The sequence below is a fragment of the Thermobia domestica genome, chromosome 4 (genome assembly GCF_964235325.1).
Source record: "Thermobia domestica chromosome 4, izTheDome1.hap1.1, whole genome shotgun sequence".
Taxonomy (NCBI): domain Eukaryota; kingdom Metazoa; phylum Arthropoda; class Insecta; order Zygentoma; family Lepismatidae; genus Thermobia; species Thermobia domestica.
In genome coordinates, this window is record NC_137457.1 from 294,106,434 (window position 1) to 294,129,262 (window position 22,829).

The 22,829-nt window shown below is 34.4% G+C and overlaps 1 protein-coding gene across 1 annotated transcript in view; it reads left to right on the forward strand.

Moving 5' to 3' along the window:
• The window catches only part of LOC145684192 (juvenile hormone epoxide hydrolase 1-like), a 52,794-nt gene extending 30,681 nt beyond the window's left edge, over positions 1-22,113 (forward strand). The window contains exons 4-6 of the mRNA XM_081756223.1: positions 1,757-1,962; positions 16,825-17,059; positions 18,922-22,113. Of these exons, the coding sequence (XP_081612349.1) occupies positions 1,757-1,962; positions 16,825-17,059; positions 18,922-19,156 (676 nt within the window). The 3' untranslated portion in view covers positions 19,157-22,113. The remainder of the gene's footprint in view (positions 1-1,756; positions 1,963-16,824; positions 17,060-18,921) is intronic.
• Positions 22,114-22,829: the final 716 nt, after the last annotated feature.

The window sequence follows — 22,829 nt, forward strand, 5'->3', positions numbered from 1 at the left end:
TTCAATAAGCAATAACACTCATGCAGAGTCAGTTGTATGGTCAAGAATTCTATGAGAAAGATCTTTCCTTCCCTAACAAATTTAGTCCTTTTTCCTCTGGGCCTTCCATCTTTCCCGATAATTTCAGAAATAACAAAACAAACATTGTTTTACAATAACATTTTCAACGAGCAATGTTTCTTCTCTTACTCTTTTGGAAAAACAAAATTTTTCTTTTAGTTATGATGCTGGAACAAGTCTGGGTCAATAAATATATGCACTATCAATAACTTCCTTTTCATCCATTCCGCCAACGAATATACTGCCGCAGTACACACACACACTCACACACGTTTCTTCCGCAACAAAAATACTGTAAATGAAAAACGCTTACAGGGTGGTGACATGTACTTAAGAAAATAACCATACACGCATTATCTTCTGCAGTATACGAATATATTAACACATTCCCCATCAATAATAATAATTAACAGAAACGAATTTCTCCTTCATCTCTCTCAGTAATTCAAATAGGGTCTACGTACTAAATAGAGTATTTTCAAATTGAATTTTACGTATTTACGCTCATACATAATGTATTTACTGCATACAATTACTGTTGCGAGAAATTAAATTTCTGTAACCTCTCTGTAACGGACAAAAATTCATGTCCCATTGGTGTCCGTTATTCAGAGGTTTCACTGTATTTATAAAATCAACTCTGTATCCAAGCTCCAGACTAGTGCTGTCCAAATGACGTCCCGCGGGCCGCATGCGGCCCGCCAAACCATTTTCTGTGGCTCACAAACTCTCACAATTTACGATTGTTATTACTGATACTATTTTCATTTATATTGATTCATTCTTTTAATGTTTTCACTCTTCTTTCGAAATAAGGCATCCATTTAGCGATTCTGTACAGCAAAAAGGCACGGGAATCCATGGCAACATCTTTCCCTAAATCTTGGAGTTTGGGCGGAAAAATGTCAGTTTTTTGCTAATACTTATTTGTGTGAAAGTGCATTTTCCACCATGAAAATTGCGAAGAATCGCTTCAGAACCTGCCTTGGAAATTCTTCTCTTTTACATCTCTTGCGGCTCACAACAACAGGAATGGATGTAGATATCCCAGCCCTTGTAAACGCTGCTAGTCACCCTCATTTGTCACATTGAATAGGTTTATTATATTTCAAATAAAATTTTATATTTTTCTTTTCTAGTGTATTATTATTATTATTATTATTAGCTGCGGCCCTCCACTTTACGAGTAAAGATGGTTATGGCCCTCGGGCTTATTATAATTGGACACCACTGCTCTAAACTATGCACTGCTAGTCCTGATTTTTCGGTTGCTGAAGACATATATGGCTTTTCTTTGGATTGGTGTTCTATTTGCCACATCTCCGGTCTCTTGATTACAATCTTGATTACAACGCCTGCATTCAAAACGTCGGGTGTCAATACCTTCACCTGCTGATAACTGGATTAATTTCTCACTGCTAAACTGAAATTCTCCATTTTAGTAAGTCTGGAGAATGGAGAATTTCAGTTTAGCAGTGAGAAATTAATTACACACGGTTAGTACTAATGTCGTTGTGAAATGTTTCCTCAGTTTACAGCAAGGCTGAGAAACAAGACACACAATTGCTAGTAACCTTTAAAGAAAGTGTAGAGTATTGTATTAAAGATATTTTAGGCTCTGTTCTCATTATAGTATCTACAATAACTTTTATTGGTTGTGAATAAAACAACTTATTAATGAATATTTCTTTTTCAGTATTCTTGGCATGCATTCTAACATGTGTAGCTCGAATGCTTTCTCTTTGCTGAATATGTTGAAGTTGTTTATTGGAAGCTACTGGCCGACATTGTTTATGGCAAAGGAAGAAGCAGATATTTTGTATCCTCTGTCAAATCATTATTCTTATCTACTTGAGGAAAGTGGATATTTCCACCTTCAAGCCACTAAACCTGATACTATAGGTAGGTAACGAAACTTTTTGCATTAGTAATTAATTGAAGTTTAAAATATGCTGTTATACTTGAACACTCTAAACACACAAACCCATATAGGCTGGTTTCGCGCTTCCTTTCGGAGTTATAGGCTGCCGAAAGCACGAAAAAATAAATTTTAAAGGTACATAGCTCCATTACTATGGGACCTACCGTTGTCGGGTCAAGACTTCACTTAGGAACTAATATTTGTACTATCCAAAAATACAGGTTTCGGAGTCCTACGGTGCTCACGCAACATTTTTTATGGAGACCGTTAGGCTACGGGCATATAATTTGAAGTACTTACCAACTACCTCTACAAAACTTGTTGCGGAAGTACCTGAGGATTCTGCAACATGGATATTTGGATAGGACACATACTAGTTCGTAAGTGAGGTCTTAACCCGACTAAAGTAGGTCCCATAGTTTTGGAGCTATGGACTTATAACTCCGAAAGGAAGCATTTGTGCACCCAGGTTGGTCTATACTTTTCGTCTTACCTTGTTGCTTGGCATTAATATTAATAAATGATACAAGTGATAACTTGGCTACCGCAATATAGTATATAATATACCAAACTAACAAGTGTCTCAAATTTGCAAGTAAAGTGGCAAAACTCCAAGGAGGTGGTTTCAAATGCATATAGCAGAGCACCCTGGACGAGCAATTGTGTGAAACAGCTAGACAAGAATTACGATCGCTCTAATAAGATAGAATACACTAGGTGGAACACCGTTGCTTCTGTCAAGGGCAAAGTTAGTTACTAGTAGAACTGGATGAGTGAAGATCGTCATAGTGATCAGAAGCAAGTGCATAATTTCAAGGCGATGTCGCGACGAAAGCCTGTGCCTATTGAGAAAAGGGCAGCGATGGTTACCTTTCATGAAGAAGAGCATTCAGTGCGAGAAATCCCTAAAAAGTTAAGAATAGCTGAATCTGCCGTTAATGATGCAAAAGGCGATACGCCACTTTCAGGCTTCATTAATATCGTGATCGCCCATGGCCGTCTAGTTTGGCGACAGAGGCTAAAGATATGCGAATACGATTACTTAGTAAGCGTAACAGGAGGTTAACAGCACCGAAAATAACGGCAGAGGTCAACAGAACGCTTTCCAACAAAGCGTCCGTTAGTAACTTGAAACGGCGACTATAGGAATCAAACTTACATGGGCGTGTAGCCGTGCGTAAGCCATTGGTTAGACGTAGTAATAAATAGAAAAGATTAAGTGGGTATACGCACACAAAAACTGGACTGTCAGAGAGTGGAAACGTATGTTGTTGACCGAAAAGTCTAAGTTTGAAGTGTTTGGAGAAAGACTCCGACTATTTGTGCGCAGATCCCCAGGTGATAAAATGCTACCGAAATGCATAATGTCGACATTAAAACATGGTGGAGGGTCTGTGTTAGTTTGGGAGTGTTTTTCATGTGCTGGGATCGGCGAGTTAACTAAAATCGATGGTATTATGCGACAAGGACATTATCGAGAAATTCTTCAAACACAAGCCATTTCGTCTGGTCTCAGTTTAATTGGACAAAATTTCACTTTAGTTCACGATAACGATCCCAAACAGACGTCTGCACTTCGCAGAACGTACTTCCAAGCCCAAGCTGAAGCAGGGATCCTACAGCTAGTAACATGGCCCTCACAATCACCCGATCTCAACCCTATCGAGAAGTTGTGGGAAGAACTTGATAGGCGAAAGCGAACTCAGTGCCAAACGTTGCTGTATGACTTGTGGAACATACTACCAGACAAGTGTAACGCTATTTAACCAGAAGTGTTGGAAAAAACAAGTAAGGCGGATGCCAAGAGTAATGAAAGCAGTTATATCTGCAAAAGGCAGTTTCTTTGACGAAACGAAAGTGTGAGTAATTTTGTCAAAGAATATTTTTTTCTTGTGATTTGCTTTTGTTCCATCGTTGTAGCAATCAATATAGGTATATGAACAGTTATATTTGTGTTTTGTCTCACAGTACTTACGTTAAATCTCTATTTTATGTTTGTATCACTGTCCGAACTCCCATGACCGGTAGTGTATATATATTATTTACACGAAAAACAGTCAAAATGTTCCCAGAATGATGTAGTTTTAGCATTTGTGATGCAACTATAATGAATCTTGTGCAATACAGTCCTTAGGTTGCCTAATTATGAATTTGACAAGTGTGAACACATCTTAACAGGCAGTGTACGAATAATGAAACTAAACGGAGGAATATGTAGTGATCATTGGGCGCAATTTCACAGATCGAGCAACGCGTAAACATCAAGTTCATGTGCAAGTTGGGAAAAATCTGATTCAGAGAGTTTGATAGCCTTAAAAACAGTTTAGCATCATCGGATGTTTGACTCTTTCCAAAGCTAAAATGGATCTTTTCCGTTTTGCCAACACAGAAGAGATCAAACCCAACGTGATGGCTAAACTTCGGAAGATATCAAAAGAGGCCTTTCGCCGGTGTTCCCACCAATCGCAGGAGCGGTGTAACAAGTGTGTGTGTGTTCCGAAGGGGCCAGCGTTGAAGGCGATTAAGTAAATATGTACTTATATAGTGATAATAAAGAGCTACAACAGAATTCCGGGAACGTTTTGACTGCTCCTCGTATATATATATACACACTTTACATAAGTAAGAGTTTATCCTTAAGGAAATTTCTGTTTGTTTCTAAATAAATATATTATATTTAGGGGCAGGAGTTTTTCGCAATTTGTAATTAAATATTTCGCATTTGAAATTAAAAATTTTGTATTTTGTCGCATTTTGCGATATAAAATTTCTCATTTTGTCGCTAAGTAAATTATTTTACAAACTCTAATATAAATTATGCAAATTCTAATGAAAGCCCAATATAAGTAATAAGCAATAAATCAATATTGCTGCTTAGGACAATGAAGTTATTCTTTATGCAGTTATTAACAACAAATTACTTCTTTCTTCTTTTACAAATCCAAAAACTTAAAATACACTAGCACAGTATCATCACGATTGTAATCACAAAACACCACACACATTGTATTAGTTATACACCGAAAACATATATACATGTAAAATCACATACATACAATACATTAGTGCAGTATCTTCTAGTATATCTCGTCTGCAAATTATTATTCTGATGAAAAGTGCAGCATGTTGCATGTTTCAACATTTTCTTCTTTCATTTGTAGCTTTCTATCATTGATCCTAGAAAATCCTTTCACAGTCAGTATTCGTTATTGGAAGCCATATTGCCGACAGGCACAAGTTATTTAAGCTTAAATTTTTCTCCCCTTTGAAAAATTGTACTTTTTATTTCTGTATTTTAACAACTAAAATTGACGTTTTTAAAAATTCGCAATTTGTCGCCTTTTGCGGCACATTTTGCTCAAAATGTCAGTTATCGCATTTTGTCGCGACTTCAAAATACTTATTTCCTTAATCAATCTGACGTAGTTCGTTGGAAAACCAACTCTCGGCTTTGTAGGAAAACTTTCGCGATTTCGCAACTTGCGAAAAACTCTTGCCCCTAATTATAACTTGCTACAATTGTGATTTAAATCACGTATAGTAGCATATGATACATGGTTCTATTCAGTGAGCTGTAGCTCCCATACAAGGACAATTTATACTTTCTCTTGAAATGAAATTCTTTTATAAGACATATAAGTCGGGAGGTATGGCGGTAATGAATATTAACAAGAGTCTTCTCTCAGAATTGCATATGTAACTCCCCCCCCCCTTTTTTATTTTTACTACTATGCTGGCTGTAATTGTCCAAAGACGTAAATTGTCAACCGTAAAATATAAAAGAGAAATATTAAAGAAATTTCAAGACAATTTTCACGAAATACTGCGAGTTTTGAAACAATCAAATGGATAGGACAAGAGAAACTAGTATTTTCTCAACCTAAGATCGTCAATTTTTAAAATGCTGATGTGAATTTTTTCCAGCACTAAGTTTTTTTTAAAAATGGGTGGGAACCTTGTGGGTATATTTTCTGTATTTTTTGTTGGTTCAGGTTAGGTTAACTTTGTATTGGACCCCTAGTTCCAAAACTATCCCAACCTTGTGTATAGTACTTAGAAAGTAATTGAGATACATTATAATTCAACTGCTTCTTAAATTACATAAATGACAATCAAATAAATCATGGACTGAAAAATATCTAGGGTACATTAGTCACTTGTTTTCATGGTGCTTTTCGGCTGTATATTCCAAACATTGATGGTGTTCTTTTAAAATAATAAGAATACGGTCGATCTACTCTGATCTCCTCTTAAAGGAAATTAATTCAGAATTTATTTGTTCCTGATACGAAATTTTACTATTTTGATAATTGTATATGTGTCCTGAACGTTTTCCTTGTGGTTCCTAGCAAGGGTTGAGGGGGCGCGGTGACTCAGTGGTAGAGCGTTCACCTCCGGTGCTTGGGGTCCCTGGTTCGATCCCAGCTCGCGCCGTGTGGACTTTGTGGTGGACAAACACTATGCTCGTGGGTTTTCTCGGGGTTCTCCCGTTTCCTCCCACTTTCTTCATTCCACCGTTTCACTCATCTCTCATCATCATAGTCTCCTTTAGCCTAACCGGCATAACCGTGGGACGTAAAACTTAAAAATTTCCTAGCAAGGGATGATATGCAGCACACTTCTGTAAGTGGAATAGTATAAAGATAAATTGTAGTTTTCTTGCGGAAAGCGGATGTTTTACTATAAGACGAAAAATTCGACGATTAGCTTCTAAACAGTCAAATTTAAACAAAATCACGTCCGAAAAGAAAGCTATGTCATTCGACATCAACAAAATAGTTTTATGACATATTTCATAAATTTATTGCACGTAACACAACTTAAATCAGGATTCTTACTGATCTGGAGACATCTATTTTCCTGACTTTCATGACAGGTGTTGGATGACATTGACATATGAACAGGGTTGGCAAAAACCATGGTTTTTATTAAAAAAACCAAATAAACCGGGTTTTTTGGTTTAAACCAGGTTTTTATGGTTTAAATAATTTGCTCTATATATTCATATCATATATGGACAGAAATAAGTTTGTTTTGCCTTGATGTTCTTATGCAACAACCGGGTTATGCTGGAAGGGGTCACATAAGCTTAAAGCGGAATAAAAACCGCTTCTCGAGTTACGTCCGAGAGAAATTGTCCTCCATTTGAACTCGGAACCAGGACTAATTGGCTACAAATGCGATACGTCTGCCGACTCACTTACGAAGAAATCCTGATAAAAAAAACAAAACAAAAAAAAAAGAAAGAAAAAAAACGATGTACTGATCTTTACATGCTTCTTAATATAACTGTCAAGAGTCATTTCAGAAGGACAAAAAGATAAACAATTGCACAAGTAAAACCATTACACAGAATTACATATGAACAATTTCAAAGTACTACGGAGTACAGAAGAACTAATTTAGTTCAAGTTAGTTAACAACGACTTTTATTGGTCCAAATTAAAGAAACACACCGACTTAATCTGCATATCAATAGAAAAATGAATAAAGATACGAATTATTTGAGTCCACTTTGGCTCAGACTCGTTTATACATAAATAGATACCAAAGATACTTATTTCACTAAATGCCTCTCGTGGGGTCTGTGCGACCTCCCCCACACATACGCACAAAAGGTACGGCATTTTCGATGTATTTCATCAATAGTAAACATTGAAACGAAACAATATTTAGAATTTTTCTTCGATTGCAATTACATAACAATAATAACAACTACAAAAAATCACAAAATAAACATTGATAAACTATAAAAAAAAGTTGCTTTTGTAGTATAATCTTTTTGAGTAATGAATGGGGAATTTAGGTCTGAATATAATACGAATAATATACGGGAGTGAAACGTGATAACCCACAAATGTGTGTTCATCAAGATTTTACAAACACTTACACTTTTACGAACATTTTTTTGTTTTTTGGTTTAAACCAGTTGGTTTTTTTTGAAAAAACCAGCTGGTTTAAACCATGGTTTAAACCACCTTGGTTTAAACCAGCCAACCCTGCATATGAATAAGGAATAAATAACAGTGAATATTTATATATTATAATGGTGCCGAGTTCGTTGATTATTTGTCCCTGTGAAGGGCCTAGCCAGATATAATGGGAGTGCCGGTTCTGGGTTCGAGTTCCGGATGTCCGTGTTCGAAGCGCCAGAAATAAGGGGAATGGGGTTCGATACTTGCTTGTTCCAGTTCGAGAAGACCGACTAATAATAATAATATTGGGATTCGAACCTTGGATCTCTCAAAGTCTCCTTTATAACGTCATTCAAATGCACAAATTAGTAAAATGACGTAAAAGACTGGCAATAAACAAGTATCTTCACTCCTCCACGGTCCTAGGATTCGAGCGTAGCACTAACTAGAGACATTTGCCGTTTACCCACCTTCGCTGCCGCGTCAGCTTCAAGATATACCAATTAATACCTGTAAAAGAATACAAGTGGGGCAGCAATGCATGATTTACGCCAGATGGATAGTGAGAGACGAAAGTAATGTTTCAACTTCTCTATTGATAAATACCTTACCTTCTGATAAACACTTTATGTCACATACGCTCTAACCTGTACACATTTCAATCACTAAGAAAAGAAAAGAAAAAATAACTGACTAAACGCATCTGAGTAACACTATCGTCATTTTAAGAAATGATAACAAGAATTGTAAATGATTTTATATTAAAATTCACTTCACTTTGATTACATCGACCACATATAATATAAAACAATACTAATATTTTCAAAGGATTGATAATTTTTTCACTTGGCCCTTTTTAGAATGATTTCGATGCGATATTAGAACGCGCGCGATGACCACGCCGGAACATACGAAATTGGATTTACGAATGTATCGTTGAATAATGATGAGTTTGTGCGTCGTCTTCAATTTTCAAGCACATTCTTCCATGGGTTTCTTCAGTCAAACTTGTCAACTACGATTATTGAAAATATTTCACTAATTTGAAATCGCAAAAGTTATAAAATAACTATCGGCGTTTTATATTCCATGTTGTGAAGGTGGTTTGCACATATCCGAGAGCGAATGTTCAATATGTCCAAGTTATTTGACAGGTGTCGACGCTCTCCTTGACATTGCGACTTGTGAATTGGAGTAGTTAGACACTGAAACTTTACGTATGTCTATACTTTAAGTGGTCAGAAACTAGGTACCCTGTGCTTCACATGGTGGCTAGGAAAACACACACACTTCTCTTCACGGGTTACATAGCTGCCAGTTCACAGCGCAAGAATACACTGACTAAGTTAAAATATAGTTCGTAGAAAATATCAAGTTTTGCTTCATAATATTGCTAATAACATATAATGAATGGTTCATAGGTTAATAGAAATCACATTGAAAACACTGATTGTTCGAATAAGTTGTATAATCGACGATTATTGATAGACTTCACATTGTCACGTAAAACTCTGTCATCGTCATGAGAGTTCACTGCGTGGGCGTTTCTTTCGAGGGTAGCTAAATACCTCAACCATATATGGACTGACGAGAGGAAGCAAGACTGTCTGGACAAGTGAGGTACCTTTTGGGAGAGAAATTCCTGAGCTTTGTTCTCCTTCTACTGTTGATTAGTCGCATTTCATTTCCAAGAATTGATGTTGGAATAATACGAGGGTTGGTTTAAAAATTCATGCCAATCCATACCGTTACATATGGGGCCCGACGGACTGTCCACTGAAGGTACCGCAAAAGTGGGCAAGAACCCTGGAATCCAACTCTTCATAACCACATTACAACATAACAACAATCACAGCACTCCATTAGTCCATAGAGGGTTAATGTTATTTGAAGTTCGTTTTCACTGAAGAATAACAGTTTGTAGCTTCACTCGGACGCACATGATCGCGAAATTCGAAAAATAACGAACGCGAGGGCCATTTACGATAACGCGAGGGCCATTTCGTAAATGTCTATTGAGTCCTTTCATTTTTATTATTTGTTTATATTTTTTTTTTCTTGAAATGTAAACACAAAGGTAATTTCAATATTTAAATATAAATCAATAGTTATTTGCAATTCGAAATACTATTCAACATCGTATTTCAAAATTCAAACCAAGTTACACAAACATATTAATATACTCAATGCGACAATATATTTAATAAAACATTACATTTGGTAAGGTATTGTATTCAATGCCATATTTAAGAATACACAGTAAAGTACAAGTAACACGAACTAACTGTATACCAATAAATTTAAAATTGTAAAATTGATTTAATATTTTGCAATAATGCCTCTTAATTTTAAAATAGAACACACAATATCACTCAAGAATATCGTATATCACGAAATAATTCAACTTATCATAATATTATTTTCCACGAAAATGAGGTATTCCTTCCTACTATATGTGTAGAAAATTTATTACAATGGAAACATCAACATTATTCATAAAATTCAAAAATGTACTTTCATTGACGTGCTAACACAAGCTATTCACTAAGAATATTCGAAATAATTCAACACAACTAAAACATGCGATATAATACACACGATAGGTTCATACTTTATTAAGATTACATATTAAAAACACATGGGTAAATGTAACACTAAAAATATTTCATTTACTATGAAATTAAAGACTGGGCACATGTGAGCTCGTCACGCTCAAAGTATATAAAGATATACTGCCTGCATAAAGTATGCAAGACCCTACCCCATTTATTTATTAATATGTTTCCATCCCCGAAGCAAAGTGAAAAGATAGAACGTTTGGTTAAAATTCAAAAATAATACAGAGGGGACTAATAAGAAAATTGCCTACTCCGGGCATTACATAATATGAGTAACCCATAATATTGGAGGAACCTTTGCTTCAATGTCTTCAAGTACTACTTGGAATATTTTCGTATTCAACGAAAAGATTAATACACAGTGAATGCAACAATAGTTGCTAACAATTATCATGTAAGTATTCATTTTACTAATCTCACATTTGCATTTGAACATTGATTCTGTGATTTTTTTTTTTTACTAAACAACGCGCCATGAAGGTGGGTACAAGTGTAAAATACTACTACAATAACTTACCACACCAAAATTCAAGTATCCTCAGCTGATTAGTAATCCCAGAGGCATACTGATTGGTTAAAACAAATAAATTGACATAACACATCGTAAGTATACATTACTATTAATTGACGCATAGTTGTTATTTAAAAATTCAGAGATTTAACTCATAAATTTAAAATATGCTTATTTAGGTTTATTACCAAATGGTTTCTCACCAGAATATTTAAATTTGTGATTCAAAACATTTTAATTTTGAAAAATTGCAACACTGTGATGAAATACTCACTAGAGATTTTCCACATCTTCACTACGCAAATTTATTTCTTTTCACTATATTTGATAATTTTCATTACGCAAATGCACTCTTGCACTTCGAAAAGAAACACTATATTCTCCATGATTCAAAAATTAAATTTCGTGGTGAAGCCTTAACGAAAAAATATGCTATTACAAATAATTTCGTAATACGTATTTAAAATATCAAGAATTTTTTTTTTTGTAGGTATCTCTCATGCAACATTTTCAATATCTTATAAAGTGCAACAATGTATGAAGTGGAAAAATTAATATTGAAAATTTTCCTGAATTTATCGGCTACAGCCATTAACGTGATACACACAATAAAATATTATTGTTTTTATTTAAAGATTCAAAATTTTATAAAACACTAACAGTGTTAAAAAGTACTTATAGTATGAAAAAGAATTACTAACGACAAAAGAAATTTTGCATAAAAGTTTCTGCAATGTAACCAGAATTTATTTTCATTGCCATGTCAAAATATGGAAAATGGGCAATCCGGCTATGTGTTAATGTCGTTTACCCAATTCCTTTTCGTATTGGATTTAGTACAACATTGTAGATTAAAATTTTCATGCATTCAAAAATTTTGAGTTTTACTTCCATAGTAGGCATCCATGGGATTTTGTTGATACAAGAACGCAATATTCTGTAAGCAGTAGATTTATGTACTAACTTGACATGAGAACTAACAGTTACCTTACGAATTGTTTGTACACTCGGGACATTCATTATTTGAGTGTCATTACAAATATTGGCAGCGAAGAATTTACACTTTCTACGTAGGCGTAATACCTTACTTACTTTACGCAGCTTTTTGCGAATCTTCAGGTTATTTTTCATTTTCGCACGGTGAAAAAATCTTTGCCTACTTTTCTTGGATGCCAAATTGAAATTACTGTTCCTAAATTTCTCAATAACCTTTCGAGTTGAGTACAAAGTGTTGGTTGGTGGATAATCAATCTGAACGTTTTGATTTAGTTCAATACACCTTTTCTTACCTTTTCTGAATTTAAATTTCATCGATTTACAAGTTGCACGATGTATGCCAAGCGAACATGGAATGGTTTCATTTCTATTAAAACAAACAATTACGAGTGTACATACTGTACCTTTCAGCAACACTAAAGATATATTACCACTGGAAAAGTAATGCAACTCACCAATCTGAATTGGTTGCCTAATGCAGCTTACTTTGGGAAAACTCGTAACATGCCGTGTGTACACCACAAAAATTACAGGACTTACAGACAAACATTTCTTATGAACACGTAGCATTGAGCTGGAGGGGGGAAACAGCTGATCCACCCACTTCCTATCACATAAGGGACAAGTGCAGACATTAATCTCGTCTGAAAATACTACAACAGTATCACCTTTTATTTCCCTAGTGGTGGTTACGTTAACCACACTCATACTACTGTTGGAGGTAGCCTCCATGAAGTCAACCTGCACGGTGTTTACATTTACATTGACATTTTCATTACTTACTTCGTTTCCCTGAGCAAAGACATCATTACTCTGTAGAACAGAAATATTTTCCAGCTTAGTTGTAATGCTTTGTAATTGTACGGTGTTATTATCCAACAACTGAAACAATTCATTCCACCTATTTTCACTTTCGTTAGTTTGACCAAAATGTGATTCTAGGACCTCAGATAACCTACCTTTCTTAACAGGGTTTGGATATAAATCAACATCATCGGCAACATTTTCCAATTTTCGTTTACAACTTTTAGTTCTAACCTCAGAAGGACGACTATGACGAACATGTGCTAACGGGTACACGTTAAATTCATCTGCAAATTTAACTTTTTTCGGAATTCTGTTTTCCTTTTCGGTTTTACCCACATTACCTGACATAGTATGTAAACTAACATCCTTACTACGTTTTTTGAGGATAGGTTTGAGACTACTAACCACACTTTTAGGAGAATTTTCAACATTGCTTGAAAATAATTCTTTCTCCTTTTCATTGAACGTACTATCCTGATCACTACAAGAACTAACATCATTAGGATACTTTTTCTGTAGCCGTTCAACTATTATTTCAATGACTTTATTCTTGACATTAACGTCATCACATTGAAGTTTCAACTTTTTTGCTACATACTGAAAATATACATTTTTGCCGCGAGCACATTTCTTTCAATTTTTCGTATTGCTTACTTCTACGTATACCACGTACACGGAGATTAACCTCCTTTTCTACGTTTTTCCTATATTCGCAATTAAAATTAAATACGTGTTTACAAATAGCAAGTTTCGCTACCCTATTGAAACTATGAGTTTCTGCATCGAGGCCTAAAACATTTTGAAACTCTTCTAAACAAAATGGAACAGTACTATATTTATATTCATTTATTACATTAGCGTGCTGTAATTCTATCTGTGCTCTTACATTCATTAAATTTAGCGCTAGCATTTTGTACGTGGATTTATGAATCATATACTCTAAAACAAACACACCATATAAGAATGTAAGTAACACTACATGTGAAAGAATGCAAGGATATATTTCTTTCGAAAAACATTAATTGCTAAATTCATAATTTGCCTTTTCAGTAATTGTTTCGCATTCTTGTATGCATAAACCAGGACCTACCTGCGTTCGTACAGCAGTGTTTGGCTGATTTAACAGCTCATGAGAATTTTCAACCTTTTTGTGCGTTTCATACTTTTCACGTAATTCAGCCAGTTGTACTTTTAAATTCTCAAATTGTTCGGTCAACTCATTATGATTTGATTTTAGCATTTGGTTAGTTGCAGCCAAATCTGCGGACAATTGTTTCACCGCTTCAAGCAGTGTTTCCATTTCATTGAGCGTTGACATTGTAAAATATTACACTACAAAACACAACACACCAGGCATTGAATACAAAATTGTGAAGTTCAAATATTCGCTTTCTTCCCACTAAAGCATCTGTCTTTGTTCGGTGCGTCAGATATAATGGTGCCGAGTTCGTTGATTATTTGTCCCTGTGAAGGGCCTAGCCAGATATAATGGGAGTGCCGGTTCTGGGTTCGAGTTCCGGATGTCCGTGTTCGAAGCGCCAGAAATAAGGGGAATGGGGTTCGATACTTGCTTGTTCCAGTTCGAGAAGACCGACTAATAATAATAATATTGGGATTCGAACCTTGGATCTCTCAAAGTCTCCTTTATAACGTCATTCAAATGCACAAATTAGTAAAATGACGTAAAAGACTGGCAATAAACAAGTATCTTCACTCCTCCACGGTCCTAGGATTCGAGCGTAGCACTAACTAGAGACATTTGCCGTTTACCCACCTTCGCTGCCGCGTCAGCTTCAAGATATACCAATTAATACCTGTAAAAGAATACAAGTGGGGCAGCAATGCATGATTTACGCCAGATGGATAGTGAGAGACGAAAGTAATGTTTCAACTTCTCTATTGATAAATACCTTACCTTCTGATAAACACTTTATGTCACATACGCTCTAACCTGTACACATTTCAATCACTAAGAAAAGAAAAGAAAAAATAACTGACTAAACGCATCTGAGTAACACTATCGTCATTTTAAGAAATGATAACAAGAATTGTAAATGATTTTATATTAAAATTCACTTCACTTTGATTACATCGACCACATATAATATAAAACAATACTAATATTTTCAAAGGATTGATAATTTTTTCACTTGGCCCTTTTTAGAATGATTTCGATGCGATATTAGAACGCGCGCGATGACCACGCCGGAACATACGAAATTGGATTTACGAATGTATCGTTGAATAATGATGAGTTTGTGCGTCGTCTTCAATTTTCAAGCACATTCTTCCATGGGTTTTTTTCAGTCAAACTTGTCAACTACGATTATTGAAAATATTTCACTAATTTGAAATCGCAAAAGTTATAAAATAACTATCGGCGTTTTATATTCCATGTTGTGAAGGTGGTTTGCACATATGCGAGAGCGAATGTTCAATATGTCCAAGTTATTTGACAGGTGTCGACGCTCTCCTTGACATTGCGACTTGTGAATTGGAGTAGTTAGACACTGAAACTTTACGTATGTCTATACTTTAAGTGGTCAGAAACTAGGTACCCTGTGCTTCACATGGTGGCTAGGAAAACACACACACTTCTCTTCACGGGTTACATAGCTGCCAGTTCACAGCGCAAGAATACACTGACTAAGTTAAAATATAGTTCGTAGAAAATATCAAGTTTTGCTTCATAATATTGCTAATAACATATAATGAATGGTTCATAGGTTAATAGAAATCACATTGAAAACACTGATTGTTCGAATAAGTTGTATAATCGACGATTATTGATAGACTTCACATTGTCACGTAAAACTCTGTCATCGTCATGAGAGTTCACTGCGTGGGCGTTTCTTTCGAGGGTAGCTAAATACCTCAACCATATATGGACTGACGAGAGGAAGCAAGACTGTCTGGACAAGTGAGGTACCTTTTGGGAGAGAAATTCCTGAGCTTTGTTCTCCTTCTACTGTTGATTAGTCGCATTTCATTTCCAAGAATTGATGTTGGAATAATACGAGGGTTGGTTTAAAAATTCATGCCAATCCATACCGTTACAATATAAGAACATTTATTCCATTAGAGACAAATAATAATCAATTGCTCATACGTACATTCCACTTACCATCCATAAAAATCTGAGCAACGTTCCATATTATGATCATTAATGGTTGTCTAAGCTGAAATTTGTGAACAATTAATGTTAGAAAAAAATATATTTTATAAAATTTCCGACCTGCACCATTTTCCTTGATTTCCTTGATCAGTAGGGACCCTATATATACTAAGATACCATACCACATAGATTTTTCAATCACTTGATTGTTTCACACGCACTCACTGTATCATGTTCCGTAAGTTAGGTGACAAATCAGAACAGTATAAACATAATCTTTAAATCTTGTTATATTAGCCCTAGCAGACAAAGGCGCAAACAGAATTCTGTTCAAATTTCATTTCCTGCTTAAAACACTAAATCCTGGGTGATAAGAATATTTACTGTTTTATATAACATAGATTTGTATGCAAACTTAATGTAAAAATTAAAGATTTAAGACCTTACTTGCAGTAGACATGGTATGGAATCCTCTCCTCAATCCAAAGGTCTGTGAACGTTTAAAATTAGACATTGAAGACAACAGCAGCAAGCCTTGGAGGCAATCTAAGCACGTGAGGCTTTCTGCTTTATTTATGCGCTCATTCGGTTTGATTAAAAGCAAATCTGCACCCAATATTTTTTTGTAGTTCGTTGGCTAATCTCTATTTCGAAAGCACAAACGCCATACTTCATTCGAATAGATTTGGAAAATAAGGGAAACAAATTAATTTACTTCAGCGGACAGAATAATTCAAGACAACTATTCGTGAGCGATCTCTCTCTTACAGATAGATCACTGTACTAGATGTTCATACAGTCAAAATATGACATTCAGAATCCTATGTTCATTACAAGGTAGATTATTATTTCCAGAGACTAATTGTTAAATTGTTCTGCAGGTGTTGCACTGGGTGACTCTCCTGCAGGATTGGCTGCATACATTATCGAGAAGTTTTCCACGTGGACAAATGCCAGTTGGAAGTCGTTACCGGATGGAGGCCTTACCAAGAAATTCACACTCACTGAACTGTTGGACAACGTAATGATCTACTGGGTGTCTGGCTCCATCACGACGTCAATGAGATTCTACAGCGAAAACATGAGCACAAAACAGAGAGGTTACCAGCTGGACGCGTAAGTTTTCAATTATCTTTTTTCGTAAGTCTCATTTGGTATTAGTTCCATAGAAACGTACAGGATGACTCAGACAAGTCTGTTTTATCGTGTCGCTTTTTCTTTCTAACGGCGAATGAGCTATTTTCTAGTTATAGGTACTATAACCCACCTTCTAGTGTGGTTTCTATTAGCCACTGAGTTGCATGACTGAGCAAGCAACACTTTCAAAGGCGGAAAACTTAGTTCAGAAATAGCTTTATAGAGACCAGATGTTCGGGCATTAAAACAATGAAAATACATAAGCAAATAATCCATCCATCGAATATATATCCAGGATGGATAATTTATTTTGATATGCCCTTGTAACTTTTAAACTAATGGACAAAAATCCTGGAATTTTGTAACATGCAACTAACGGCAGGATGACATTGTTTTGGATACTTTGTGGTACCACGAGATTACCAGTGTTGCCAACCCAACATAAAATTGTTTTTTCAAATGTCACTACGTCAGGATATTAGACATTTGAAGTCTACAGTACATGTTAAGAACCTGACATTAAATAAAAATAATAGAAAATTTACCATTTTTCTTTTGCTTGTTTTTCATAAGTGAAAGGAGATAATGAAATGTAACTTACCACAATCATAGATAATCTCCTTTCACTTATGAAAACAAGCAAAAAAGAAAAATAGTAAAGTTTGTAAGGCTCTTAAGTGGAAACTTACATATATTATTCAGTGTTGCAAACTAAGGATGTTTCAGTATCACGAACATCTAAATTTTGGTGGCCTCTATATAGCAGTAAGAACGCAATTGAGACAGACGGGGCAATGCACATTTTATGTAATTTAGTGTCTATTAGTTTGTTCATGATATGACGGATATCGAATGTATACGAACAAAGTTACAAGAGATTGAAACTTTGACTTTTTTCCCAAAAGCCTTTAATTCGAAAAACCTTTAGATAAGTACCTCATCCAATTACATAGGTGGTTTTTAATAGATGTGAAGATTACAATGACGTTTACAGCAATTTTGATGCTACTCAAAATTGTATAATTCCGAGAAGTTGTTAATTACACCTACCAAAAGATATTGTTGTAATGTTATAGAAGCAAAGTAAATTAAAAAAAAAAAAGTTAAAAGTTCCCACAAATTTTGCCATTTTAAGCAATATATCAAATCTTACACACTTCCAGAATGGTTTGAAATATCAAATTTCTGTAAATGGCATTATGATCATTATTAGAAACAATGCACATAATTGGGTGTGATACTTATCTAAACACTTTTTCGAAATAGTCATTTGAGAATGTCAGATTCTCAATTCCTTGTAACTTTGATTCTAGTTGTTTGAAATACGCCATATGCTGACCATAGTATTCGATATTGTAGTACTTTGGATGTGCATTATTCCATCCTTCTCACTTGCGTTATTACTGTAGTAGAATCCTCCAAACTTTTTCGATGTTTGTGATGCTGTGAAGTCCTAAGTTTGCCACACTACGTGACAAATGTGCTGTAAGTATTCTTTTTATATATGGATTTGAAATATGCAGTAACCTGGCTTAGTAACATTTGAAAGAAATAAAACTGTTGGGCTGGTAACACTATTAACCTTGTGGTATCAGAGTATCACAAACAACGTATCCCTAATAAAATTTGGGTGGTGTAAAATTTCAGGGATTCCTATTTATTAGTTTGAAAATTACAAGGGCGATAGTTGTTTGAAGAATCCATAATTCGAATTTTAACACTAGTATAGACACATCATTGTTTAACGCGCTATTTTAATTGATAACCAAAGACAACATAATTATACGGTTATTCCTACTTTGCTGGTTCATGTTGTTAATAAACTCTTTTCTGTCTTCCAGAATTCCTACAAATGTTCCTGCTGCGTGTGCAATGTTTCCAAATGAAATAACAGTAACACCGAAAAGCTTTTTGAAAGACAAGTACACGAACCTTGTTAGTTATACACGAATGCTTCGAGGTGGCCATTTTGCTGCGTTTGAAGAACCTGAATTAGTTGCTGATGACGTATGGAATGCTGTCGGCATCATTGAAGAAATCAGAAAGCGACAACAAGAAAAGAAGAAATCCAAATAATAAAGATAATATTAAGGGTCTTCCTTAAAGCATATGTGTGATCAAACGAATAGAAAATAACAGAATACAAAGTTGGATTCTTAGATAAAAACGGACAGTTATTATAATAATAATTTCATTTGAAAAGGAACAAGTGTTGCCAGATTTGCGGCATAAAATTTACAAAAGAAGCACTGCTATTATCAAACTTAATTCTAGAAAATGCCTATCCAGCAGTCAAAACACATTTGCTGTTCTAAGTACTTTTATGTACACACAAAATACTGCATAGAAAAAAATCAAGCAAATATTACGTGAGATTCCCCCCCCCCGCTAAATTCCGCTTTGTTCTAACTATATATTTTAGCAATCATCTTTTATATTTTTCTGCTTTATTTTTCATTTTCTTAATATTTTTAGCATTGAAATTTGACAATATTTGTTTTATATAGTTTCCCAAAGAAAATTATATACGGGCTCTTTGTCAGCTTAAACCACACTTTGTTTCTTCATTATCGTAATCTATATGATTAAAAAAAAAAAAAAAAAATCAATCTACTGTCGGAATTTATAATTTACTAACCTAAGTCGATTTGGATACAAAGTTTCGTATTCATTGTTTAGATCGATAAAAAAATATATATATATTTTTCTTCCATTTGAACTAATTTCGTTAAACATGACTTTTGAAGCATTTTGTATTGAGATCTCCTATTCGTTTGATAACACAATTGCCATAATCAGCTCAACAGTCGTCCAAGGAGGGGGGGGGGATAACTTTAATCTTACAAAATATTCAGAATAATAGTTTGAAGATTTTTTTCAATATTATTATCAAATACAGTTTCGTATTCGGAGAGTACGTGAATACCGCATAAATTTTCACCTGGACACAACATAACGTAAAAGTGTATTTTCAAATGCGCCAGATAGCGTCGTAATTTCAAACTGAATATTAGTGGAATTTCCATTTCTTTCTTTGTTTTAAAAAAAAAAAAAAAAAAAAAAAAAAAAAAAAAAAACCCTACAAATTATTAACATACATAGTTCACATTGAGGAGGAACACGGGTTGGAAAAAAAAAGTTCCTAGTACATAAAATCACTGTAAAACTAGGTTACCTGAAAGTGATTAAACAAAGACTGTTGAATTACATACATGTGCACAATCACCTGAAAGTGTATACTTACTTTACATTGTCATTTGTCTATTATTTCAATCAATATGGCCGTATCAAATGTAATTTTTTGTCAACTTTTCCAAAACTAGTTTCCTCTAACGCCAACACGAAACAATCGAAATGAGCTAATTCATTCTGAAATTATTGATAAAAGAAACTCGATTGGTTTCAGATGGATATGCATTGTGTAAGTACAATTAACACCTTTTTCTTAATGAATATAAATAAGTAGTACAAAATTTCCATGATTTGTTTCTTGTTTTGAATATTTCACTATGTAAAATAGCGTAAAATCATGTAGCTGTTTTAAGTTTGTATTATTTTTCTTAAAAATGACTGCGAACAAAACTAATTTCTGATTGTAACGGGCACTGCCTATTAGTTTTGTGTCAAATACTTAGAATTGATGCAATACAAAAAATATTCGCTGTATCTTTGTGAGCATATTAAATGCTTTGTAAGAATATTTGCAAGAGACTTTACAGATTTTTAAATTTGGAATTCACTTTTCAAAAGACTCTAATTCACGATTCATGTTCTCAAGATATTCCTGTTGCGTTAATCTCTTGAGTACAAAGTATCGAAGAAGCGTATTCAAAACGAAACAGCTTTTCTGTTAAAATTTACACATACGCACACATGATTGCTTATATAATTGCTTCTTGCAACAAAAATTTGTAAAAGTCGAATATCCTGGAAATAGAAAGTAATCTTTTTATATGAGACAATTTGTATAAAGTTATCTTCCGAAGAGTGAAAATCAGTATTTCTTTAGAAAAGCACTAACTAGGTTAAAAGTTTATGGTTTTAATGTGGCCATTGGCTCTGCTAGACTTAATCTTGGAAAGGTGACAGCCTGTTCCATATAGACTAATTTAGAAGTGGTCAACGTCGGCTATATCAGTCTTAAGAAGCTCTATCTGTGACTTAATATTTTCAGCAATATGGATTTTCTTATTGTAAAGTTTTGTAGGGACAAAGAAAGATGGTAAAAATGTTAAACCCGAAAGGTTGTAAACGCCACGCATTTTACTAATATGTTGGGTGAATAAGGTAGCAAACTAGTCCTGTTAACGTCATTCAAATTACTTTCACGTTTTTTTTGTTTTTTTTTTATTCGAACAAATATTCAAATTTTAATACCACTACCAACTAAAATTATATAGGGCAACGACACAACTAGTTAGTTTTCTTTTAAAACTGTTTCAATATTGACAAATTTTAAAAATACACAGCTCTGTTGCTAAATAGACAACTCATTACGTACGGTTATTTTTTAAATATTGATGACTCAACATAATAGAAAATGCTGAATTATGGGCTAGATGTTGCCTTACAACCTTCATGTGCAAAATAACACATATGTCACTGGCAAACAAAATATTGTTAAATTTGTGTAAGTTTAAGCTTCCTGTTGTGCTAGTGTCTTTTCTCAACTATGTTTATGCTGTTTTCAATTTTTCTGTTAGGACAAGGATTGTAATGTTCTTTTGATTGTATGTGTGTGTCGAAATTTTACATTTTGTTATGATGTGAATGATTTCTCAGCTAGTCACAAGTGAGAGTGACTTTTTTTTTTTTTTTTAATTTCGTAACACAGAAGGCAGCTATGTATTTTCTTTTATATATTTCTTCTAATCGATTATAACATTATGAAGCGATTCTGCCTTAGGAAGAACTATTGCTTTACAGATCTTTGTGTTGTAAAGCAATAGTACTATTGTAATAGTACATATTGTAACTAGTTGAAAATATTTTTGTAGCATTTGATACTGTTTTCATAAAGTTCTTGAAATTAATTTGGTTTTTTTCTTATGAACATTCTGACTTAGTAAAAAATGAGTACAATTTCTTCGATAAACAGAGGTTAAATATTACAATTATTTGGGCGCATGAGCCGATGATTCAAATTGACAAAAAAATTGGCTACTTACCAATAAACCCTCCCTTGGAAAGCCTAAATATTTTACAACTCAAAGCTGGGATTGGCGCTCCACTTAAAACATAATATAAAACCAGTTAATGTAATAGGTTCAGCAAAAACAAACAACGGGAGATTAAAGAATCATTCTTTATTTATAAATACAAATTGCTTTGAATTTGGATACTGGCAACATTGATCGAATTTTAGTTACCTACCTTTGATGTATATTTTTAATCTGGCAATAGTGACGTAACATAGATACCGCGCTTCCTTTGATTCAGTTCACTCCTTTTGCACTTCGCTCTGCTCGTGACATTTCAGGATCCATTCTTTACGGGTATGTATTCCTTGTTTTACACCTTTTATCTCCTATCCGTTTTAATCCTTTTCACCTTGCCACTGAGGACGGAACCAGTTCTGAGTTCCCAAAAATTGTGTAACTGAAGACCAATTTGAAAACTCTTTTTAACAGGTTAACTGCCACGCGAGACCACGTTGGTCTTACACAACCTCTTGTTAGCTTATAGCCTTTGGTAACTTACGGATCTCACTTTTTTACATTAAAACTTACTGCAGCGTATAGCAGTCGGT